The 25,681-nt window shown below is 42.3% G+C and overlaps 1 protein-coding gene across 3 annotated transcripts; it reads left to right on the plus strand.

The window, feature by feature from the left end:
- Positions 1-268: 268 nt before the first annotated feature.
- Positions 269-24,987, plus strand: LOC142948327 (myosin-9-like). 3 transcript variants are annotated; one of them, XM_076090288.1, is made up of 43 exons: positions 269-468; positions 3,967-4,157; positions 4,352-4,492; positions 4,622-4,778; positions 5,086-5,113; positions 5,623-5,716; positions 6,148-6,168; positions 7,292-7,384; positions 7,687-7,750; positions 8,128-8,226; positions 8,522-8,665; positions 9,429-9,524; positions 9,662-9,738; positions 9,957-10,151; positions 10,568-10,741; positions 10,944-11,117; positions 11,692-11,806; positions 12,251-12,441; positions 12,809-12,930; positions 13,180-13,249; positions 13,345-13,505; positions 13,627-13,735; positions 14,145-14,276; positions 14,455-14,661; positions 14,764-14,901; positions 15,036-15,159; positions 15,668-15,839; positions 15,988-16,200; positions 16,382-16,526; positions 17,035-17,241; positions 17,399-17,503; positions 18,203-18,355; positions 18,616-18,864; positions 19,209-19,421; positions 19,587-19,799; positions 19,937-20,098; positions 20,279-20,407; positions 21,093-21,181; positions 21,325-21,448; positions 21,841-22,049; positions 22,285-22,393; positions 22,558-22,730; positions 23,961-24,987. In XM_076090288.1, exons 2-43 carry the CDS (start codon positions 3,972-3,974, stop codon positions 24,079-24,081), a joined length of 5,898 nt encoding a protein of 1,965 aa, XP_075946403.1. In that variant the 5' UTR covers positions 269-468; positions 3,967-3,971; the 3' UTR covers positions 24,082-24,987. The 3 variants fall into 3 exon arrangements, with proteins under 3 accessions (XP_075946403.1, XP_075946404.1, XP_075946405.1); XM_076090289.1 differs by lacking the exon at positions 269-468 and adding an exon at positions 1,449-1,676; XM_076090290.1 differs by lacking the exon at positions 269-468 and adding an exon at positions 2,515-3,439.
- Positions 24,988-25,681: the final 694 nt, after the last annotated feature.

Consider the following 25,681-nt stretch of genomic DNA (forward strand, 5'->3'; position numbering starts at 1 on the left):
GTTGACCACTACATCTAACGAAGTGATGAGAATAGTTTTTCTATTCCATAAATGTATCCAAATGAATGAATCACAAATGCACAACTTGCCCCATCTCGAGCTGACGTAAAGTAGCATCTGCACCGAGAAAACAATGCATCAACTTTTTGATTCGGAGGCACTTTGTAGCGACAACTCATACCTCCAGGTTTTCATGTGGAGCTCTTGAACGCACCACAGACCGCGGGGGGCGGGGCGTTTTAATTTACCTGCAAATAAACCTGGGCGGATTAAAGGTGCAGACGGTCTATCATCGCAGAGCCACGCCTGAGCAGCTGGACCACATGAGAGCGTCGAGACGCGGCGGAAGACAGAGACCAGGCTTCTTGTTTAGTGGACAAAGTGTCTTTCAAAGGGACTTTGCTGCTGCAAACACGGACAGGAACAGACGACCGGAGCTCACGCACAGTGCCTGCCATTGAAAATCAGGTGTGTTCTCATTATTGTTAATATTACGGACAGCTGAGTGGTATTAACTGTGTATTCTTCAGCAATGGGCGTTCTTGTGTGCACTAACATTTTGAGCAGCATAAATTTAGTTTAGATAGTTTTTAGTTCAAGGGAAACGAGTAGAAATATGTTTTTTGTTTCAAATCTGCCCAGGTGTTTTCATCAGGCGACACAGAGGAGCCATTTAAACCCGAGCATGCTCAGTTATCACCTGGTTGTCTCCGAATATTGATTTATTTGTATTATGTTATGCGATGGGCTATTTAAACCTTTCTATGGTGCTTTTGCTGAGTCAAGGCTGCTGTGACATGAACCCACAGCTGACAGTCACTTCTCTTTATGATGCTCACAAGACAAACAACCACCAGTATGACCAGTAACATCAAATAGTAATGTTTTCATAAGGAATATACAAGGTACATAAATATCACTTTCCAATCCAACAGGTGGCTAAACCTGGTTTAATTGTAAAGTAAAGGTGAAATGAATGCTGTTGGGTTTATTTTACCTGTATAAACACACCTTTTTAATCTTAAATTGTAGGACTGGTAGCATGTTTAATTTAATTATTTTACCAGGAAATAATGATAATCATATGAACAGTGATGCAATCCAACTTGACAGGGAAAACCAGGATGTTTTATGAAAATTCCTGTTTTGATCTCATGTATTCTGTGTTGACTTGCATCTGTCATATTGACCTAGTTTGGGTCCTGCAGTACACTTTTGTTTGTCAGGTGAGCCCTGAGATGATCTTTCACAAAACTAACTGCACACACCCTGCTGCTGCCGCTGTGTGTCTCCGCCTCGGGATACAAAATTGACATGCAGTCACAAAAGAGGACTTGGCTTTGTGTTGATGAGGAGGAGGAGTTATGTCTGACAAGATGGCTCTAGCTAGGGGCATGTTTCTACTCATGACTTGCTGTAAAAAAACAGTTTGCAAAATGTAGTCTTCCTCTTTTGGTTCAGCCCGGAAATGAGACGGCTCTACCACAATTCCTCATTCCTCAACATTCCTTTTTTTTTTCTTCAGCGTGCACACAGAGCTTCTATCTACCAATCCACCTCAAAATCATCTCGTCGTTCACTTTGACTAATCCCTAATGTGTCAGTGCCACAACATTGTCACCCCACAGGCCTTGGTACCAGCTGCAGATGGCCTGGGCTCGTGCTCTCTCCGTTGGGTAAGTGCCACGGAAGCCCGGATAAAGTGTGGTTTGACTGGCAGCCAAGAACAGGAGAGAGCAGGAGTCTGGAGACGCTGTTGCAGACGTGCACGATAAGAACACAGGAGAGGCGGATTAAACAGGCTTACGCAGACAATTGGAGTGCTGAGGTTAACTAGGTGATTCTGTCTCCAGACGTAGTTTCGATTGTCTTTACATGAAACCCTCCCAGTCAGACAGTCAGACACTAAGATTAACTTCCTCATCCTGAGCTTTTTGGGTTGTAGTGGATACTCTGAATGACGACAATCGATACAGAAGGGTGGGCGTGAAGATTGAAGCGGTTTGTCTCGTCATATTGAACCACATAGTGTCAGACTGTGCAGAGGCAGAGTTTGTGTAACTTCCTGAGGAAGTTAGCCCATGGATAGCTTTAGCAGTGAAGCCACATGCATGTGAATGTCACAAGTCCTCTGCGTGGGTTATTTGCGTTAATGGTTTTTCAGTATTGATGGTGCATTCAGGACCCGGTATAGTTGCTGTAAATATGTGAATGCGCTTAGTTTTGTTTGAGCTCTGCTGCAGTTTTGATTTTGGTGCTGCGTGAAAGAACCAGAAATGCGACTGCGTTCCTCGTCCTCCTCCCCCACTGATGTTCAAGAGTCTGAGCACTTAATGAACTTAAGAGAGACACGAATGACACCCTGCGCACTGATCCCTTTATCCCTCGATCTATAAACTCACACGCTCAGCTGTTTCTGTCATCATCCATCCTCTACCTGCTGTACAAACATTCATATATAACATTTCTATTTGTATAAATAATATCACCTTTTGATTGAGAAGAGAAGTCTTTACTTGGTTTTAACTTGCAGTCACTTCCTTTGGGAATAGTTGTTGTGAAGGGGTCAAGGATAGAGGGTGTACAGGTTAAAAGATTTGGTCGGACCCTCTTGAAAATGAGATGATGCAAGGGGACGAGCTCATAAATACGAAATCTGTTCAACTAGTTGGTGAAGGCAGAATGGAGGTAATGGACTTTATCTTTTTGATGGTATCTTCCTTTTTTTTGTGAGTCTTATTCAGGGTGTGGTTGGTGAAGAATAACATTTCCGTCTTTGTCCAGACTTGCTCATGACATTCCTCCCTTGTCGCTCTTGACTGCAGTGCATCGCTCCGCCGACCTCCACCAGCACTTTTACATAACTCTCACTGCTAGAGGCTTTAAATGCTCAGAGCCAGCCTCGCTCTCCTGATGCCGAATATGTAATATCTGCACATTTATTACCTGTGGCTCTAGAGAGGGTTGTGGATAATGAGGAGTGGGAGAAGGAGTCGGGAATGTGTGGAATTCTGTGTTTTAATGAGCTGGTGAGGAAGGAATGTGGGTCAGACAGGTAGAAATGTGGACAGCGGGTGTCTCACTGTAGAGATCAGTAATGAGTTACTAATTGTTATGTGGACTGTGTTGAGATTCGGGTCATGAATAAACCGGCAAGGAAACTAAACAAGTTTGTTTGAACTAAACATTTGGAATGCTACAGTGACTGTTTACCATCCTCCCTACATTTGTCTGTATTCATGCACAGTTAGGGTTATAAGTCATAGGTATAGACGTTGCATTGTCTAATAATACAGTGAAATGTGAAACGACAGCTGCGGTGGTTGTAATGTGCCCAAACCTGTGCTATTCCTCTTGTTACCTTCTGACAGAGCATTTCATGGCCTTGAAGAGTTCACGTCTGCTCTCTCACACACACACACCAGTTAAAATGTGTTTGGTAAGTTATAGTGAAAGCCTGAAGTCATTCTAGTGCTAGACTCAACTCAGACGTTGAATGACACATGATGAGTGGCGGTTTTAGTCGCATGACAAGCAGCCTTTGTGGTTTAAAGACGGTGTGCTTTACTTCACTTCTTGCTTTGTACATTGTTGCGTGTGACATTGAAAAGTTCTTCTGTCTACCCGGATGTCATTTGAGGTGAGGCAAAATGTTCTCAATATTGAGTACAATACAACGTCAGCACTATAGAGAAGTTTAGATATTAGCTATTCCAATTGTATATAAAAATAGATATACATTTTTTGTTACTACGTTTTGCGGCATTTTTGTTTTTATCTGATTTCAAAAGTAGAGAAATTACAGAATATGAGTGGAGAGAGGGCGGGCCTCCTCTCCATGATGGAGTGTTTGTCTGCAACAAAATACATTTATTTTTATTTTTTTATTTTTTTTTATTCCAGCTCCCTTCCCAAGGTCAGGTGGCTTCATGTTGGTTTAAAATGTTCTCTTGCTCTGTCCTAAAGCTACCATGACGGATGCAGACAAGTTCCTGTATGGGGACCGCAGTGGGGGGAGCGCCCCTCTGGCCCAGGCCGACTGGGCCACCAAGAAGCTGGTGTGGGTCCCCTCTGAGAAGCTGGGCTTCGAGCCCGGCTCTGTCAAGGAGGAGCAGGGAGAGGAGTGCATGGTGGAGCTGACCGACTCTGGCAAGAAGGTGAAAGTGGAGAATTTCTATTTGAGACTCTAAATTTGTTTGTCTGTTTCTTTTAAGTTGTTGACGACCAGCAAAGAGCCAGCATTTTCATTTCACCATCGATGTCAAAATGTACTTTTAACAAACGTGTTTCCGCAGTCGTGGTCTGGTTTAGGTCGTCCTTCTGACAGCTGTCTTGTCTCTGAAAATCTCAGGTGAAGATAAACAAGGATGACATCCAGAAGATGAACCCACCCAAGTTCAGCAAGGCGGAGGACATGGCGGAGCTCACCTGCCTGAACGAGGCCTCGGTGCTGCACAACCTCAAGGAGAGATACTACTCTGGGCTCATCTATGTGAGTTTGGGTGGACACGCATGTTTGTATATATTCTCATGCAACGGGTCTCCTCGTAGTGGCAGATGTTTATTTAAGTGGTTGCATTCACACTCCTCTCTCACACTAACTAACTTCTGTGTTACCCAGACGTACTCTGGTCTCTTCTGTGTGGTGGTCAACCCGTACAAGTACCTGCCCATCTACTCCGAGGACATAGTGAACATGTACAAGGGCAAGAAGAGACACGAGATGCCCCCTCACATCTACGCCATCACAGACACGGCCTACAGGAGCATGATGCAGGGTAACGGAGTTTAAGAGAAAACAGTGTCAGCTACAATACAAATAAGCCCCAGGGTGCCTCTTTGACCATCGGGTGAAAACTCAGATTTTTAATTCACAATGATGTAAACAACAAAAACAAATCCTCACATTAGAGTAGCTGGATCCAGGGAATCTATTCATCAGTGTATTAATCAACCCAACATGGCTGACATGCCACAGAAACTGAAGAGTTAAACAATCGCATGTTGTATTATTACTGGGCGTCACTTCAGCTGCCTGTGTTTTGTCTGTGATGTCATGACTTTTCCTCCGTCTCTTCCTCTCAGATCGTGAGGACCAGTCCATCCTCTGCACGTAAGTCACTCTGTCCTCTTGGCATCTTCACAACAGCTTTGTTTAGAAAAGTGAACAGCTTTTTTTTTTTCCTTGATTCCTTTTTTGCACCGATTCCTACAGATGCCTGTTGGTTGTAGGATCAAGCTTGAATTTAGTTTTCCTTCAAGACCCGAACAAAACAATCTCACCTTTAGCTTAATTTAGTGACTTTTTATCACATGATTATCAGCAGATTACACTTGCCAAGTTGTCATTGAATTGTAGATGTTAAAGTTATCAGTGTTTTATGAGGACTTGCTGATTTTCTCACCCGTGTTTGGTAAAAGAAATATGTTCGAAGTTCGTTTCTGACCTTGGAAGCAGTTTTCTTGTTTTGTATTTATATCGGCTATGAGGAAAATAAATAGTTTTTATTGCAAACCATGTCTTTGTTCTTGTGTAATGCGTCTCTTTTAATGCCTGATCATAATGTTCAGTGTGCTGACTTCTCTGATGCATATTCTGTCTACATCTTTCTGTCTCTACAGTGGGGAATCGGGAGCAGGGAAAACAGAAAATACCAAGAAAGTCATTCAGTATCTCGCCCACGTTGCCTCATCTTTCAAGTCCAAGAAAGAGCAGGTCAGTAAAAACGTAACTGTTTTTCTTTTTCGTTCCCTCTTCCTGACTCTGTCCTGATGGTTCGTCTGAAGATTCAGAAGGATCTGGATGGAAACCCCCTTTATCTTTCCTCTCCTCCCTGTTCTTCCCCTGATATCCATGTGGGTCCATCTCTATGAATCAGTCTACCTGATGGCGACGACTGTGCATTCCTCTTTCAGGCCTCGACGTGCCTGCCTCACCACCTCGGAGTAAAAGTGAAACGGAATGAATGTGTCTGCTTGTACTCTTAATATGGAGGTTGTTTCACAGGTTTTCACAAGAAATGTTAGACGTATCACTACTTCGTGGTGCAGCAGGTGACACCAGGTTTCCTCTGCAGATATGTAATGCGTGTGCTGAAGTTGGTATGAAATGTGTTGAACTCTGTCCTTTTTTCACCTCTTCTCCAGGGCAATGCAGTTTTATCACATGTGAGTTAATCTCTCTGACTCCATACGCATGGTGTCTGACTCCTTATGCACTTCTCTACTAACGGGAAACGTTGTTTTGTCTGGGTTTTGGAGGAAATGCATTAAAATATTACTTGAATATAGCCCATTGCACTCTAAATAAAGAAACAAACTATTCCTTTTTAGACATGGACATTACACAAAGAACCTTTACCTATTATGTAATGTACCAGGTTTATGCAAATTGTTGTTTCCCGTCCCTAGGCAGGTACATGGGACATTTTTGCAGCTGCTTAGCATACTGCCTGGAAATGTAGGAAACAGCTAGCCCCTTAAAACCCAATTTGACATTTAACACTTTGGGTTTTGTGCCATTATTGTTGGACAGAAGCAGGCTAGCAATTCTCCCCTGGTTTCAGTCTTTATGCTAAGCTAACTAGCTGTTGGCTTTAGCTTCATATTTAGCATACGGATATGAAAGTGGTATCAATGTTATCATCATAGCTCCTCATAAGTTTGTTGTAAAATGCAAACCTAAGTTTTCCATCCACTATAAATAGTCTGGTGTGGGTTTAGAGGGTAAAGAGACATGTCTGCTCGACGTCAGCAGAGTAGTTGAGCAGTAAACTTATCTGAGGTTTGTCCCATATTCTGAAATGCACCTCGTCTGTGTGCCTCTAGTTTTAAAGCCGTATTGGCCGACAGCTTTTTTTATTCTCAATATAGTCAGTCCCGATTTCACCATTATGCAGTAGTTTGTATCTGTGAAGGTTGTTTGGGGTGATCTTGGCTAACCGGCTTGTTTGTGCCTGCATGGACAGGGATGGTTTTACAAGAGTATTTATTTTATTTTTTTTTGATTGAGTGGGCTTGCTGGTATGTGTGTTGCAATGTGCAGGATTCAGTATATGCTTGTGGGTGGTTGATTGGGCAATGATAACATCCCCTGAGGTAGTTGCTTTTAAAACGCAGCCTGAAATGTTTGTTTTTAGAAGCCATTGCAGGCTCCAAGTCAATGCGTGTGTTTTATTTATTTATTTATTTATTTATTTTTTTGTTTGTTTAAGCTGTGCTTGTCTGACTAATTTGCAGCTCATGATAAATAAGTTGTTTATAATTTCTGACACTGTGTCCTCTCCGTCAGGGGGAACTAGAGAAACAGCTGCTGCAAGCAAACCCCATCCTGGAGGCCTTCGGCAACGCAAAGACCGTCAAGAACGACAACTCTTCAAGATTTGTAAGAAAACGAATCGAAGCCCCTGAGAACTTAATTGCTTTCTGAATAACATAACGTTCATGTCAAATAAGCACCGATCCAAATAAACAGCATTAGATATTATTAAGTTTGAGTTGAACACCCCGCCCACTTCAAACCAGTGAGAAGGGCACAGACAAAATGTGCACAAATCTTTGAAACTTTGGCAGATTATTTTGTGTTCATGTAGAGAAGCTGACTGTGAAAATAGGTCCTTTTTTAAAAAATGTTTTTCGTTTTAGTACTGCATATCAAAGTTTATTTAAATTTGTTTTCTTTTGCAGGGAAAATTCATCAGGATCAACTTTGATGTCAACGGATACATTGTTGGAGCCAACATTGAAACTTGCATCCTTTTTAAAAATATGCTACTTACAGGATTAACCTGTTAGGTGCTTCCCTCAACCCATATGTGATAGAAACCAGGGGCACAGAGCCTTGACATCATTTTAGACGGATAATGTCAGTAAATTCCAGTAAGATAGACTTGTGAATCCTCTACAAGACAGGGCCACCAGGTGGGGTAAAAGTGCAGCTGCAAGAGCAACCTTAGGTCCTCTAAGTCTCAGTTTAATTGTCCTTTAGTGCATATTACCAAACAAGTTTAGAAATGAATCTCATTATTACTAAAAACATTTGGGTTGATCCAGTTTTGCTTCTATACATTTAAAGATGCTGTTGTCTTGCTGCGTTTGCATGTTTGTCCTTGACTGAAATGTTACTAGATCTGCTGGAGAAGTCTCGGGCCGTCCGACAAGCTAAAGACGAGAGGAGCTTCCACATCTTTTACTACATGCTCAGTGGAGCGGGGGACAAGCTGCGCTGTGAGACATGTTATTACAACGGGAATCTGTCCAACTGGGATACGTTTGTTGATGTTTACTGAACCTGTTCAGGAGCCGGTACATTTATTAAGCAACTTATAGAGATACATGGGAAGTAGCTGATTTAGTCGACCAATATTGAAAACTGAGCTTCTCAGTTCAGTTATTAGTGTCGTAATACAATGGGGCTGAAGTTGTATGGATTCCAGACATATAAACACTTACGGCCAGATATCTCTCAGCTTAAAATGGTCAATTGTTCATAAATGGTTCTCTCCCCTTTTTCACTGTCTAGCTGAGTTGTGTCTGGAGGATTACAGCAAGTACCGTTTCCTGTCCAATGGAAACGTGATGATACCTGGCCAGCAGGACACGGACATGTTCACTGAGACCATGGACGCCTTTCAGATCATGAGCGTCCCAGAAGAGGAAAGAATTGGTACCTAATATTTTTTTTTTTCAAACTTGTTTATAGGGCTGTGACTAAGGATTTATTTCATTATCAATCCAAGGTTCCCTGTGGAGTATTGGTGGGTGCCCGGTTTGTTTATCTCATGCACAAGGACGCATATGTGCACACGCACGCTCGCAAAGGTGACGCGATGCACATTCCCGTCAATGGTTTCATACCTTTCCACTGACCTACAGATGGCTGTAATGCTCCAGCAATGTGCCAGCAAAGACTGGGAAGAAGACTGCAAGCTAGTAAACATGGACGCAAACAATGCAGAATTTGAAATACTTATAAAAAGAAAAACCTATGCTAAGCTGATTTTATTTTTTTGAGGAAGAAAATGCATTTGACACATTTGTTGGAGCTCGAGGAAACACGCACTCTCATTTGAGAATGTGGTACCAGCAAATGTCGGCATTTTTACTCGTCAAAAAGCCGCTGGTTAATTTTCCATTGATTAATCAACTAATTGCTGCAGCTTATTTATATAAGTGGATGTTTTAAATACTAGTAAGATTGTGTTTATTTCTAACAACTTCAGTGACATTCCTGAATGCAAAACAGAATGAAAGGTTTTGCCTTATCTGTCAACTTTTAAAGTTTGTTTTAAAATATCTTAATATACAGAATGAGTTTTTGTTTTTTTGATAGGGTGAGATCATCAAACGTGTGGTACGGTGGCACATAACCTTCATCATGCGATTCTTTCCTCTGCAGCACACAATGACCTCTTCTGTCTGTCTGTCAGGTCTGCTGAAGGTGGTGTCGGCCGTGCTGCAGTTGGGGAACATGAGCTTCAAGAAGGAGCGTCACTCTGACCAGGCCTCCATGCCCGACGACACCGGTACGCTCATTTACACAGACGCACCACTATCATCATTTCCTCTGCGCATCCTGTCTGTTGCATTTTCTCAAACTTTCCCAATTCATCAAATATCCACCTTCACGTCCTCCAATGTGACCCCCATGTTTCACCCCCAGCCGCCCAGAAAGTGTGTCACCTGCTGAGCATCAATGTGACCGACTTCACACGAGCCATCCTGTCTCCCAGAATCAAGGTCTGCATGGCAATGAAAACATGATTGTGTCTTTGCTTGATGCAAATTTCCACCTTTTTTGTGGATGTAATGTCGGGACATTTTTTCTTTTGTTTGAAAATGGTGTGAATTTTTGTTTCTTCATCCAAATTAAATGAAAGATTTTGTCAATTGTCTGCTTATTTTTGTGATTATGACTTTAGTACTGCAGGATGACATTGGAGTGTTTGTTTTTGCAGGTTGGCAGGGACTATGTCCAGAAGGCACAGACCCAGGAGCAGGCTGAGTTTGCCATCGAGGCTCTGGCCAAAGCCTCTTATGAGAGGATGTTCCGCTGGCTGGTCTTGAGGATCAATAAGGCCCTGGACAAGACCAAAAGACAGGGAGCCTCCTTCATTGGCATCCTTGATATTGCTGGATTTGAGATCTTTGAGGTGAGCTGTTCAGGGCTTGACGGATTGATAGTTATGCATTGTAAGTCTAGTTCTGTGATCAGAGAGAGCACTCTGATGGGGCTCAGCCACTCTGTGTGTTTGTGTCAGCAATACAGGAGTCGGTTTAATGCTGCATGCTATAGAGTGCTGTCAAAGTTTAATTTGATTAAAAGATGTGGGTTTAATTCACAACCAGAAGTCGATACCAAATTCCTCATATAAATGAATGGGCAACAGGCAGACCTGTGGGGTTGTCCTGTGTTGGTATTTAACAGTGTCCCTGTAAGACTCGGCAGGTAACACCTTATGATGTCTGCAGCCCCGTCACTCTCCAGGCGTAGAGGGCTTCTGACGAAAGTTGCAGATTTTTAATTATCTGACGTTCGAGTAATATTTTCTCTTATTCTCTCTTGCAGTTGAACTCATTTGAGCAGATGTGTATCAACTACACCAATGAGAAGCTGCAGCAGCTCTTCAACCACACCATGTTCATCCTGGAGCAGGAGGAGTACCAGAGGGAGGGCATCGAGTGGAGCTTCATCGACTTCGGCCTCGACCTGCAGCCCTGCATCGACCTCATTGAAAAACATGTGAGAAGTCTCCCAGTTATTATTCCTCAAGACTTGTACAGATAACACGGACAGTACTTCTCTCCGCCGGAAGTAACACTTGGGATGAAGGTTACGAGCCTTTTTCTGCAGAAGTCACTGACTAAACACAAACTGAGGCATGTGATTATTTGAACTGCAGACTGACTTGACGTGCGTTTGTTTCTTCCTCCGTTTATCACAGGCCGGTCCTCCAGGCATCCTGGCTCTGCTGGATGAAGAGTGCTGGTTCCCTAAAGCCACAGACAAGAGCTTTGTGGAGAAAGTGGTTCAGGAGCAGGGGACAAACCCCAAGTTCCAGAAACCCAAGAAACTCAAGGACGACGCCGATTTCTGCATTATACACTATGCTGGAAAGGTCAATGATGATAAAGTTTATATTGTTGGGTTTGTTAAAGAGTGATGTTTTATTATTATTGGTGGACTAACATGACTAGTATTTTGATTTTTGTAGTTAGTGGAGGGAGATCATATTTTAGCTACTTTATAACCTATTGGGTTGTTGGTTCTAGAAGAAAGAACTATATTTTATTAAGTGATCATATACTTTTATTTGAACAATCTCAATCTGCAGTTGAACTAGTATTTACATCCGTCATATAAATATGTATTGGAGTAAAAAGTACATTATTTCCCTCTTAGTATAAAGTACTCAAGTAAAGTAATAGCAGCTGAAAATTGTACTTGTTCTCGTAGTTGCTTTCAACCACTAGATGGCTGCAACATATTTCTCTGGCTCAATTCTCAGTACACAAAGTAAGGCCGCTGGTGACACACCGTAGACATTTGATTTGTAAATTAAGTCAATGCCATAAAAACGTTCTGTGCTTCAGACTAAAACGGGACATCAAGCTTCAGTAACTCAAAGTAACGAGGATCTGGTAACCTCAACTTTGCCGTATTTTATTTTAAACATGTCTCCTCTGGTGCAGGTTGACTACAAAGCAGACGCGTGGCTGATGAAGAACATGGACCCTCTGAATGAGTGTGTGGCCGCTTTGTTCAACCAGTCTACGGAGAAATTTACTGCTGAGCTGTGGAAAGACAGTAAGTAACTCGATTCATCCAAAATCACGCAGTGCTTACTGCTGTGCGCTACTGTTGATGCTGAAATTATTAGAGATGCAACATTTGATGCCTGTTGAAGGTCCATGACTGGAACATCTTAGGCATTTCCAACAAACTTGGTGCATTTGTGAATTTAAATTTTTCTACACAAGTGTGCATTGGACGAGACCTAGTTTGGATCTGTCGCGTTAAAATAACCCTCAATTCATTTGTCAGTAATATATAAATACTGAGATGCACCAATAGTAGAAGTAGGTTTTCAAATATGTGTTTGTGCCTTCTGGTGTTGTCAAAATGTATTTTATTATCTACATGTGAAAGAAGTGTGACAAATATGTTTTCATTATGAGAAATGATGATTTCATTTCAGCGTCATAAAACACACTGACAACCTTGTTTTCCACCTTGTTTGTGTCCTGGCAGTGGACCGTATCGTCGGCCTGGATAAGGTGGCAGGAATGTCTGACTCAGTTCACGGAGCATCCAGAACCCGTAAGGGCATGTTCCGCACTGTGGGCCAGCTGTACAAGGAGCAGCTGAGTAACCTCATGGCCACACTCAGGAACACCAACCCGAACTTCGTCCGCTGCATCATCCCCAACCACGAGAAGAAGGTACAGAACAAGCACTCGTGGTACAAGTGAAGGAACATTCAATATAATGAACTACCAATGTGCGCTGGCATACCGGTGCCAATTCAACTGTAGCAAAGAAGAAAAGAACTAGAGATCAATGCTGGGGAAAAGTCTTCTGCTTCACTTGACATGTGGGGATCCACCAGTTCTCATTAAAGTCCTGACACATTCTGTATTGGACAAGATGGTTTTGTTGATGCAGCCCGATGTCACAGATTTGTACAACGTATATTAGTCGCTCAATTTAGATGAGAAAAAAAACTTCTAATCATAAAATATTTTTTCAGTTTGATGAAACATAATAGTCTGAAAATAGAAAGACAGTGATGCTTTGTTTCTTCTTCAGGCTGGTAAACTGGAGCCTCACCTGGTTCTGGAACAGCTGAGGTGTAATGGAGTCCTAGAGGGGATTCGCATCTGCAGACAGGGCTTCCCCAACCGTGTCGTCTTCCAGGAGTTCAGACAAAGGTGACAAACACAACCCGTACCTGACAAATGTTTACTATATATTTTACACACTCAATTAAAAACCCAGTCCTGGTCTAAACTTCATCAAGTAGGACAAACATGAAAAATGAAGACCAAAAAAGAGATGATTCACAGACGTACATCCACAACGAATGTGCCTATGACTACAAAAACAAATAGGCACATTTATTCTAAAAACAACTCCTTCAAACTACTTGAGTAATTTAATTCTGCTCGTCTGTCTCTCAGGTATGAAATCCTCACTCCAAACGCCATCCCAAAGGGCTTTATGGATGGCAAGCAAGCCTGTGTGCTCATGGTAAGAACAATAAATCAGAAAAGAAATGGCTCATTGTTCTCCATTTCAAGGTTTGGGACTCGTCACTGAGTCTCTTCATGTCTTCTTCATGTCAGATCAAAGCTCTGGAGCTGGACCCAAACCTGTTCCGCGTCGGTCAAAGTAAAGTGTTCTTCAGAGCCGGAGTTCTGGCTCACCTGGAGGAGGAGAGGGACATAAAGATCACTGATGTCATCATCAGCTTCCAGGCCTTCTGCAGAGGATATGTGGCTCGCAAGTATGAAGGATTAACACTGAACATATTTGATCAAGAAACATATTTGCATAGTTGACTGAATAAATGGAACAGAACACATTTCTAGACAAGATGGCAAATATGTTATTGTTTTTGACTTCAGAGCCTTTACCAAGAGACAGCAGCAGCTGACGGCCATGAAGGTTATCCAGAGGAACTGTGTTGCTTACCTGAAACTCAGGAACTGGCAGTGGTGGAGGCTTTTCACCAAGGTAAGAGATTAATGACGCTGCTCGTCACTGGACCGCGTCATCTATCTAAAAGAAGATTGTTAGCAGACATGTCCCAAGTCGAGTTGCAAGCCCTCATTTCCGCAACTCTGCTCCAACTTGGATCCAAATCTGAATTCTTCAGTTTTGGGTATAGATTTGTAGATTTTAGACTACATACTTTGACATAATTTGTGAGCTATTGACATCTAAATCAGGCATATATTGATGACTCACCTTTTATTGTACTGTAGTTGCACTTATAGTAACTAAGAAAATGCTATTTTAATTATTTTTACACTTTTTATAAAGATTTCCGCTCACCGTCTTCAGTTTCTCAGGAGAGTGCCATTTCATCCACCCTAAAAAACATCTCCATATGCTCTAATATTTTTTTATTTTTTTCTTCCAGGTGAAACCTCTGCTGCAAGTGACTCGGCAGGAAGAGGAGATGCTGGCCAAAGAAGAGGAACTGGACAAAGTGAGGGAGAGACAAGAGCAGGCTCAGCAGCAGCTTCAAGAATTTGAGTCTAAGCAGCAACAGGTAGGAGTCTCCATGAAGACACTGGAGGGAGCTTAAGCTATGGTCAGCCTTATTTTAAATATGTTCAAGTGGCTTAGTTAATTAGTGGATCTTCATTAAGTCACGAGTCTTCTTTATTCAGAATGATGCAGCACCGAGATGTGATTATCCAAGTCTCACTTTCACTCCCCGCTGCTAGCTGAATGCTGAGAAGTTGGCTCTTCAAGAGCAGCTCCAGGCAGAGACGGAGCTGTGTGCGGAGGCTGAGGAGATGAGATCCCGCCTGTCCACCAAGAAGCAGGAGCTGGAGGAGATCTTGCATGACCTGGAGTCTCGCCTGGAGGAGGAAGAAGAGAGGGCCACCCAGCTGCACACCGAGAGAAAAAAGATGCAGCAGAACATCACGGTCAGTTGAGTCCTGCGGGATACACAATGTGAGATGTGATGGGGGTCGGGGGGGGGACTGTGAAAATGCTTCAATATTGCAAATTGTTTTTTGTTCATCCAGGACCTGGAGCAGCAGCTGGACGAGGAGGAAGCAGCCAGACAGAAACTTCAGATGGAGAAGCTCACCACGGACGCCAAGCTGAAGAAGCTAGATGAGGATGTCATGGTGCTGGACGACCAGAACAACAAGCTCATCAAGGTCTCGTACAACATGTTAACGTAGCCCACACATTCAGCATTCACCAGACAAATGCTGCCTAAATAAACACAACCATTACACCTGGGGCAATGACTCATTTCTTTTTTCTCTTTTTTTTATTTTTATAATCTCAGGAGAAGAAACAGATGGAGGAGAGGATCTCCGAGTTCACCACCAACCTGACTGAGGAGGAAGAGAAGTCCAAGAGCCTGCAGAAACTCAAGAATAAACATGAAGCCATGATCACAGATTTGGAGGGCAAGTATCCGTTGTTTCATATAAGATTCTTAATTATTTGCGTTGATTGAAATTAATTTTTATTTCATTTGTTTAAAAAAATATCTAACATCACACACCCATTTTATGAAGCCATGGAGAGGAAAAAGCACTTCGCCCAAACAATATGAGAGATATGTGAACACAATCGAGGTCTCTTAATGTAGCCCATTGCAGAGGTTGATTTCCCAAAAAAAGCACAGAGGCAGTCTACTTCATTTACATGTCGCTACTGTATATTTTCTATTATTAAATGTATATATTTTTTCTCTCAATTGTTTGGGTGTCGTGAGAGCCTGTAATCAGATGTGTTATTATTATATTAAATTGAGAACGAAAAGTAATTTATGGACGGTTTCTTTTTCTCCTTTCACCTCCATGTCCATACTTTTTAAATCCTTTTAATGTATTTTTAAATTTTTATTTTTTTTTTTACCTTTTGCAAGTAAAAGTAAATGTCAAATTTGTGTTTCTGTCTTCTCGCACACAGATCGTCTAAGAAAAGAGGAAAAGGTGCGTCAGGAGTTGGAGAAGAACCGTCGTAAACTTGAGGGAGACTCTAGTGAGCTCAATGACCATATGGGAGACTTGCAGGCTCAGATTGATGAACTCCGAGCTCAGCTGGCTAAGAAGGAGGAGGAACTCCTCGCTGCACTGTCCAGGTTCAAGAAAAATAAATAACTTTTTTTTTTTTTTTTTTTTTTTTTTTTTTACTTAAAGCTTTAGTGCAGTGAATGTTCTTGGAAGTGAGAACTAACACACGGAGTACCTGTTTGTCAATCTCATCACTTCTCTCTATCTCACCTTCAGGATCGAGGAGGAGGCTGCAGCCAAGAACATGGCCCAGAAGAAGATCAGGGAGCTGGAGGCTCAGATCTCAGAGCTGCAGGAGGATCTGGAGCTGGAGAGGCAGGCGCGGGCCAAGGCTGAGAAACACCGCAGGGACCTGGGAGAGGAGCTGGAGGCCCTCAAGACTGAACTGGAGGACACTTTGGACTCCACCGCAGCACAGCAGGAGCTGAGGTAATGGTCAAAACTACGTAGACTTACTGCCAGAAGTGCGTTTTAAAAGTGTTCGATGGACAGATCGAAGACTCTGAGGGCAACATGAGTGCGCAAAGATTTATACATTTTATTTGTTTCGCTTCTGTTCTCTCCTCACTTCTCATTGTTTCTTATTCACGTCCTCATTCTGTCTCTGCAGGTCCAAGCGGGAGGTGGAGGTCAGCCATCTGAAGAAGAATCTGGACGAAGAGGCCAAGATCCACGAGCAGCAGATGGCTGACATGAGACAAAAACACAACCAGGCATTTGAAGAGCTCAATGAACAGCTGGAACAGGCCAAGAGGGTAATGGCAATCTTATTTATGTAGCACGTTTCATTACAGGTGAACTCAAAGTACTCTACATTTAAAGGCAGAATGTTAAAATACTGCTTAGGGATAAACCTAACATTTTAAAGACTGCAGTGAGATCAAGCAATACTAGAATCAAAGTTCTCTGCGCGTCACTGTTTATCTTAAGGCCATTGAATACTCTTAGAGCTGTTTCACTGTTATAATGTGGCTCTGAAACCAGATTGGTATGTGTCGTATATGTGTATATCTCTATCTCCAATTTTTTTATTTAACAGTATTTTGTTCAGAAAAGGAAGATTATAAATGACCACTCTGCACAGAGCTTTTAATAGTATTTTCAATGTTCTTTATAAAGCAATGAGAGACAGATTTGAACAGTTTGGTAGGGATGGAATCAGGAGAACAGGTGCAAGAATGAACTGGGTGGTCAATAGAGAAGGATGCTTAACAAACATCTGAATAACAACAATCACATGCTTCATGTGTGCTGCTCCTGCAGAACAAGGTGTCTGTGGACAAAGCCAAGCATGCTCTGGAGAGCGAGTGGAACGAGTTGCAGATCGAGATGCAGACTCTGACACAAGGCAAAGGAGACTCTGAACAACGTCGCAAGAAGGCCGAAGCCCAGGTCCAAGAACTGCAGATCAAATTCAGCGAAAGTGAACGACACAGGCAGGATGTGGCCGAGAAGATGGGCAAGATGCAGGTACAGTATTTCAAGGGCGGAGAACTGAGTGAATGGCAAGTAAAGGAAGAGTAGGTGGCGGAAAGGAGGATAGTTTGTGATGATATTTCTGTTGGTATGGGTTGAGTGGCTAATTATGTTGTGTCCATTATTAATTTTCTTTCCTTCTGGCGTCTAGTTGGAGGTAGACAATGCCAACAGCCTCCTGAGTGAAGCAGACAACAAGAACATCAAATCCAGCAAAGACCTTTCTTCTACCGAGTCTCAGCTGCAGGATACACAGGTACAAACACAAATGCATGTTTATTGTGTCAAATGCACTGTTGTCTGAAACAAGAAGTCGATTAAGCAATTGTTTTAATAAATCTTTTTCATTTTTTAAGCAAAAATTAAAATATTTTCCTGTTCAAGCTTGTCCAATGTGAGGATTTGCTGCTTTTCTCTATTTCATAACATTGTAAATACAATGTTTGGGTTTTGAACTGTTTTTATTGACCAAGCCATGATTAGAGAAAACAATCTTTTTGCAGCTCTACAGTATCTATTTGCCCCACGTGTTTTCTGTATATGGACATGCAGTATTTGCGTACAAGCAACACAGTATCTACCACACATCTTAGCAACATGTTTGCATCACCCACACATCAAACGTTTTAAGATTCAGTGTGACTCCCTCTTACCAAGGATATTTATAGCCCCAATGTCCGTAAATCTACTAAGAAATTCTAGAAAAAAGACGCTCCTTGATCTTATGTCTTCTTCACTGTTCTAGTGTAATCTAGTGATAGTTTCTGCATGTTCATGATGACTCTTCAAACAGGAACTGTCAAGAGCTAATTCAGCATGACTTTTAATAGTGCAAATTTACCATGATGTGAACAAATGCATGCAAAAAACTAGAAACAAAACTTGACTTTATTAAAGGGGTTTTTAGCATGTTTTTTTTTCTGATGTTTTGCCTTTTTTCTTCTCTTACCTCCAGGAGTTGCTCCAAGAGGAGACTCGTCAGAAGCTCGCCCTCTCCACCCGCCTGAGGCAGCTGGAGGACGAACAGAACAACCTGCGGGAGATGCTGGAGGAAGAGGAAGAGGGCAAGAAGATCGTAGAGAAACAGATCACCGCTCTGCAGACCCAGGTCGGTGCACAGTGTCACGCTTTATCTGTGCACTTAAACACATCGCACTCAACAGCAGTTTTTGAAATTGTACTGTGTTCTCAGATCTTTATCGTTCAAGAGAGTTGATTTCAGACTGGCCTCAAATCAGTGATGGAGAAGGACATCCTCCCTTCCGTAGCCTTGATTCATTCATCAGGAGTCCAGTGTCCCTAAACTCTCACATATTTTTCTTATTGTCCTTCTAATGCCCTGCCCTCTCCTTTCTTTCACGTCTTCAGCTGGCAGACTTGAAGAAGAAGCTGGAAAATGAGACCTTGTCCCTGGAGGGGGCAGAGGAGGGCCGCAAGCGATCACAGAGGGAGTTGGAAGGCGTAATGCAGCAGCTGGAGGAGAAGGCGGCAGCTTACGACAAACTGGACAAGACAAAAACCCGTTTACAGCAGGAGCTGGATGACCTCATAGTGGACCAGGACCACCTGAGGCAGATCGTCTCCAGCCTGGAGAAGAAGCAGAGGAAGTTTGACCAGGTATCATGTCAACAGTGTATTTTGTGCACAGAGCAAAAACTAGTAATAATTCAGCAACAGGCTGCATATTTTTCTTTTGACAGTTGAAAGGGTTAGGTTGAGATGTTTAAGACGACTGCATAAAACTTTGCAGACAAAAAAGCAAAACTCAAGCAACGGATATAATTATACAACCGCAATAAGTGTCATCAGATTATATAGAAAACGTGGGATCATTATTCTCAAATAGTTTTGAATGTACTGTTCACGTCACCACAAACTGTCACCTTTATTCAAGAGTGTTTAGTTAAAAAAAAAAAATGTTTTCAGTGTGCTGTAACTGCCTCTCCTGGTCTCCTCCCTAGATGCTGGCCGAAGAGAAAACAATTTCTACTCGGTATGCAGAGGAGCGCGACAAGGCCGAGGCTGAGGCCAGGGAGAAGGAAACGCGAGCACTGACACTGGCCCGCGAGTTGGAGACCATGTCGGACCTTAAAGACGAGCTGGACCGCACCAATAAGCTGCTCAAAGCTGAGATGGAAGACTTGGTCTCCTCAAAGGATGATGTTGGCAAGAGTGTAAGAGAAAAAAACACTACTTGTCAACTTTTGGTGCACGGAGAGCTGGAATTTTTTGCTAAAAATGTCAACCATCGAAATGTGTTTTTCAAAGCTGAAGAGGTCATAATCATTGGCAGCATTGACCCTCTTCACTAAACACTAACAATGCAACCTCGTCTGCAGGTTCACGAGCTGGAGAGGTCAAAGCGTGCCATGGACCAGCAGATGGAAGAGATGAGAGTTCAGCTGGAGGAGCTGGAGGACGAGCTGCAGGCCACGGAGGACGCCAAACTGCGTCTGGAGGTCAACATGCAGGCCATGAAGGCCCAGTTTGACCGAGACCTGCAGGCCAGAGACGAGCAGGGAGAGGAGAGGAGGAAACAGCTGGTTAAACAGGTACGAAACAATACTCTGACTTTTTCCCACAAAGCGTTGCACGGTTGTATTACATTTCTGCATAAGTTTGCTTGCAAGAAAATGTTATAGTTTTACTGACTAAATCGAAAATCTAAATGATTTTTCCTGTCCTTCAGGTGCGTGAGATGGAGGTGGAGCTGGAAGATGAACGCAAGCAGCGTTCTCAGGCCCTCTCATCCAAGAAGAAACTGGAGCTGGACCTGGGAGAGCTCGAGCTCCAGATCGATGCTGCCAACAAGGGCCGTGATGAGGCCCTAAAACAGCTGAAAAAACTCCAGGTGATATAGGCCTCCAATGCGCTCACACATAATCAAACGAATTGCCAAAATGAGATTGGCTTTGCTCATAACTCATAATTGAATCGCTAGTTTAACTGAGAAATTAACATAAACGGACAAAGACAAATGAAAACAAAACAAATTTGAGCCTTGGTGTCTAACCGCATATCTACTCTCTAGGTTCTAATGAAAGAGCAAATGAGAGAGCTGGAAGAGCTGCGTTTGTCCAGAGACGAAGTTGTCAACGGAGCCAAGGAGACAGAGAGGAAGCTCAAGGCCATGGAGACAGACGCCCTGCACTTCCAGGAGGTATGAAAGTAATAATGGGACACCTGGATAAACAAACATCTTTAATGTTAGCGTATGAGAACTTTGTTAGTGCACTGGCTTCAAGATTCAAGGTTGTTTTTATTGCCTCCTGAGGGGGGAACACTTTTTGGATTAAATAGAATAACAAGAAACCTGTCACAAAAGACACTTTACATTACAGTTGGACGCTTTTATCCAAAGCGACTTACAATAAGTGTATTCAAGAGAACTACTAGTCACCAGAAGTCATAAGTGCATCTCCTTTTTTTTTTTTTTTTAACATGCATCTAAGAGCATAAACCAGAGCATCAGTGCAGAAACAAACTAATACGAATACAATAAGTGCTAGGTGGAAGGCTCTGGGTAGTACTTCTTGAAGAGGTGAGTTTTCAGCCTGCGCCGAAAGTAGGGCAGCGACTCTGCTGTCCTGACGTCAGTGGGGAGTTCATTCCACCACTGTGGGGCCAGGACAGAAAAAAGCCGTGACCGGGTCGATCGGCACTTGAGTAAATAAATGTGGGCATTGGAATGCTGGCTTTATTCAGTACAGTGGAACGTGATTGTTTTAATTTGTTTTTTGCTGTCCACTGTATGGAGTCTAACTAGCTCAAATTGCTTCCAGGTAACTGTTCCAACTGTTTAGTATCAAGCTTTGAAGTATACATTTGTCTTCTGCTTCCTGCAGGAGCTGGCCACTGCCGAGAGAGTCAAGAGACAGGTTCAGAGCGAGAGAGATGAGCTCCAGGAAGAGATTAGCAGCACCAACGCCAAGAAGTATGAACCAAAACATAGTATTTCAATAAAAACACGTAAAATGCACCCAAGAATATAGATAAATGTGCATCCAAATTTCACAGCAACAAAGGAAATTTGTCTCTAATTATTTACTGTCGCTCCTCTTCCTCACTCGTTTCCAGTTTGCTGCTGGCAGATGAGAAGAGGAGGCTGGACACTCGTATCACCCAGCTGGAGGAGGAGCTGGAGGAAGAGCAGCTCAACACCGAGATGGTCAACGATCGTATGAAGAGAAGCACACTGCAGGTACGGACACGCAGCATCGCAGATGAGCTGATCATTTTGTTTGCGAGTAGGAGAAAACATTTAGTGTTCAGTGTTAAAGGAAGGAATGTCTTTACACTCGGAGGGGGGTAGAGCTTGTTGTCACAAGGTTGGCAGATCGATCTTCAATTTGCTCCTCTGGCGCTTCACAGCAGCCCACTGCTCCTAAATACCTACTTTTATTTCTAGCATCAGTAATAACACCACGCCTGAACATATACACTTTTTTTTTAATCAGGATTAAATCCTTTGCAAATGTCTGAAGTTATTGTCAGCTGGACTTGGAGAGTTGCAGCGAAGAAACAACACCGTGATTAGCGATTTTTAAAGGAATACCCAGGGTGACTGATGTCTTTGCATGTTTCTGACTTTAGACCGAGCAGCTGACCACGGAGCTGGCTGAAGAACGCAGCAGCTCCCTGCGGCTGGAGGGGGCTCGCTCCCAGCTGGATCGCCAGACTAAGGAGCTGAAACTGAAGCTGCAGGAGCTCGAGGGAGCCATCAAGTCCAAGTATAAATCCTCCATCACCTCCCTGGAGGCCAAGATCGCTATGCTGGAGGAACAGCTCGACATAGAGTCAAAGTGAGTGCCAGTGCAATGGACACTTTGAAATATCATCCCATTTTTATTTTGACTGGTTTCTCTACTGACCACAACAGTTGTCAGTTGTTTTTTTGGTGTTACAAAAAAAATACCTGGGTCCTAAAAGTTTCAGTAATTGTGTCCGTGTACTCGTGATTTAGTACAGACTGATATATAGTGAATTAATCAAAAAAGCTTTGTACTGCATCCTCACTGCTTTTCCTACTCAATTCAGGGAGCGCCAGCAGGCCTCCAGGTTGACCAGGCGCACAGAGAAGAAGCTGAAAGAGGTGTTGCTACAGGTCGATGACGAGAGGCGCAACACAGACCAATACAAAGACCAGGTAACTCATCGCTAATCTCCCTTTTTAGATTGTTGAAGGGAGGACAGAGGAGTCCTGTTGTGTAGTTTGTTCCTGACTCGAATCCTTGCTGACGTGCTTGTACTGTCTTTGGCACTTGTTCCTCTATTGGTGCTCTCCTCACTAAATTAACCCCGTCTCTGCAGGCGGAGAAGACTAACGGCCGAATGCGTCAGCTGAAGCGTCAGCTAGAGGAGGCAGAGGAGGAGGTGACACGATCCAACGCCCAACGTAGAAAGCTGCAGAGGGAGGTGGATGAGGCCGCTGAATCGGCAGACATGATGAACCGGGAAGTCAGCTCTCTGAAGAGCAAGCTCAGGTAGAGGCGCCTATAACATTTTTTTTTTTGAGAATTCTTTTTTTTTTATGTGTCAATACATTCATCATTAAAACATTCACTCATTCCATTGCCCCAGCACATGCATGCATCCTCTCAACTTGCCATTAATGTCAATATTCCATCATAAGTTCAGTTCACATAAAAAAATATATCTTTCTACAGAGATAACTCCCCCTCTATTTTTTTTGTAGATTGTTAACAAGGTTGCCCATATCCTGGAAAATGTCATGGGTTGCGCTTTAACACAGTGTATTTTTTTCTGGGGTGTAATAGTTTGCATCAGTTCATCATTGTTTTATTGAAGGTGGGTTCTTTTGATTTCCAGTTAATTAACGTACTTTTTTTTTTTTTTTTTTTTTTTTTTGCTGTGGTCATTATTTAAAGTATTAATTTCTTTCCGCTATTACACTTTTTGAGCATTGCTACATCTCCAATCATAGATATTCGGGGTCCGGTGTAATTACTTTCTGTAATGTTTCTGACATACGTTTATAAATAATTGTATTAAATTTAGTACATATAAAATAAGCTGCCCTTACAAAGTACGTACTTTCTGGCACACTAAATAGTCTGTTATGGGATTTGGAACACACAGCATGTGTGAGATCCCCATTATCTGAGCTACATTTTGGGCATTTAGGCTACAGCAGTTCAGCCCCAATGCATCTCCTGTGTGGTATAATGCATGCAATGAATTATGTTAAATTGTAACAGATTTTCCCATTCTTTCAGCATATATTCATATGTAACGTCTTTCCCCATTTATGCTTGTGCTGTGCAGAGTTATGGTTAATTTCGCTTCCCTTAGCATTTTTGAAATTTTGATATTAATTCCCTTTTGTGAGTTTGCATTCAGAATAGTTGAGACTGCAAATGTTAAATAGAAAAGCCCGCATTGCATGCTGGGGATGTGAAAAAGAGGGCAGGGAAGGTCACTCAAACGAAGCTGCATTAAGTTGCTGAAAGGTCTGTTTACAAGTCTTGGCCTGTCTACAAAACGCTGGACATTTTATGCTTGTTTTGCACACGAATATAGGTCTTTTGGGAGCTGCTTATGTGGAGAAAAAAAGTTGTATAAAGCCTTTTGTGGCTGCATAATCTTATTTTTTTTAAATATATTCATTAATACTGTACGTCTCATCTTCTCTATATCAAGTACTTGTGCAGCACCTGACTGTTTGCTCCATTATGTATTTGTTTGTTTTAAAGACGTGGGGAAGTGCCTTTCAATATGCGTCGTATCATAAATCGCACTGGCCTGGACAGCGATGAGGATGTGGACGTGAAGACTGAAACACCTGAGCCTACACCTGAGCCTGCACCTGAGTGAACGGAGGAGGCCCAAGAGGGAAATGATACAATGACCACATGCAGATACAGTTTTAAAAAAAAGCTATTAAGTAAGAGGATTTAGCCATGCATTCCCCTTGACATTCATCTTATAGCCTTATTGTTGCTTTCCATAAAATACATTTGTGGCCAAAACAATCGATTTCAACTCGGTGAATGTAAGCGGTGTTTTTCTAAAGCTTTACGGCCTATTTTTCTACTTAATGGGTATATTATCGCACTTGTAACAAGCCATTGCAAATTTTTTTTATTTTTTTTTTTTTGTGCTTGAGGTTTATGTGCAGTTGCTGTACTTTTTTTATTTTTGGGGAAAACACTGGACATTTTATGCTTGTTTTGCACACGAATATAGGTCTTTTGGGAGTTTTTGATGCTGTTTGAAACTGGTTCACATTTGCTATTGTTAGCATAAATCTGCATTTGTATTGTAGGCTTTTCCTCTCACTGTGACATAATTTCATGTTATTACCTCAACCAATTTTGCTTAACGCCAACACAGACAAAACGGACACAAGATTGGAAATTGTTCATTTCATCAGAGGTGGTGTAGTCGAAAAGCAGCAATGTTGGTAGAAATGTTGTGCCATCATCTATGATAGCTTGGTTGATGTATCATTCTTCTCTGGTTTTACACTTTATGGATTGTTGGTGGTGGGCCATCACATTGTAGCTCTCACTGTACTATGTTTGGTGCTATGCTTTGCACAGCAGAGGAGGGTTTCTATTAGCACATTATCCTCTGTTTCCATGCGTATTTTAGATAGTCTGATACCCTACCAGTGTATTATCAAACCAATTACATGTCATAGTGATGCCAATATTTTAAGGCTACTCTATATTTCAACAAATGCCTTGAATGCAATAAATTGACAAATTATCAAATGCATTTGAGTTGTCTCTTGGGTGACTTTTGTCAATTTTGAAAAGTTTTGGGTGAAAGAATAGGGCTAGTTTTTCTAGTCTGTCATAAAACAATACTTGCGTGCCAATACGCACACTGAGACCGTTAGCGTCTTGTCTAAATGGCTGTGAACAGAGCCCCTCTTGGCGAAAATTTGAATGCAAGTAATCGGGGAATAAATTCCCTCTTTGTGTTCATTTCTTCTCAAAGTAAACCTCAGTGTGAGTAGTTTTTTGAAATAAGGAACAACCTATAATGGCTTAAAACAAACAAGCTGTCCTCTACTGCAAATATTTCCAACGAAATGTATAACTTCCCTTTTTAAAATGATGCTGCTGGCATGAGGGAAAGCTGAAACTTAGTTTCAGCAAGCATGCCATCAACAATGGAGTCTTTCAACCTTATAGTGTCTGAGGTTGAACATTCAACTGCGGAGAGTCCTCTCCTGTGAGACTAAATGCAGCTCTCCAAAAACATTGATCTGTGAATGAAACCTACACCTTTTGTACACTTTAACTGATCTTAAACTAAATATCATCCCTTCTGTGCAAACTGTTTTTTTCCTTCTCCAGAAAAAACCCAAAAGTGTATATACTCGGAGCATCAGCGAGCGATATACTTTGGAATATTTTTCAGTTGTGTGGAGTGCTGAAGGAATTATGCAGGTAATGCATAACTA

This window comes from Anarhichas minor, unplaced genomic scaffold (genome assembly GCF_050575085.1).
Source record: "Anarhichas minor isolate MPS153535 unplaced genomic scaffold, ASM5057508v1 ptg000012l, whole genome shotgun sequence".
NCBI lineage: Eukaryota > Metazoa > Chordata > Actinopteri > Perciformes > Anarhichadidae > Anarhichas > Anarhichas minor.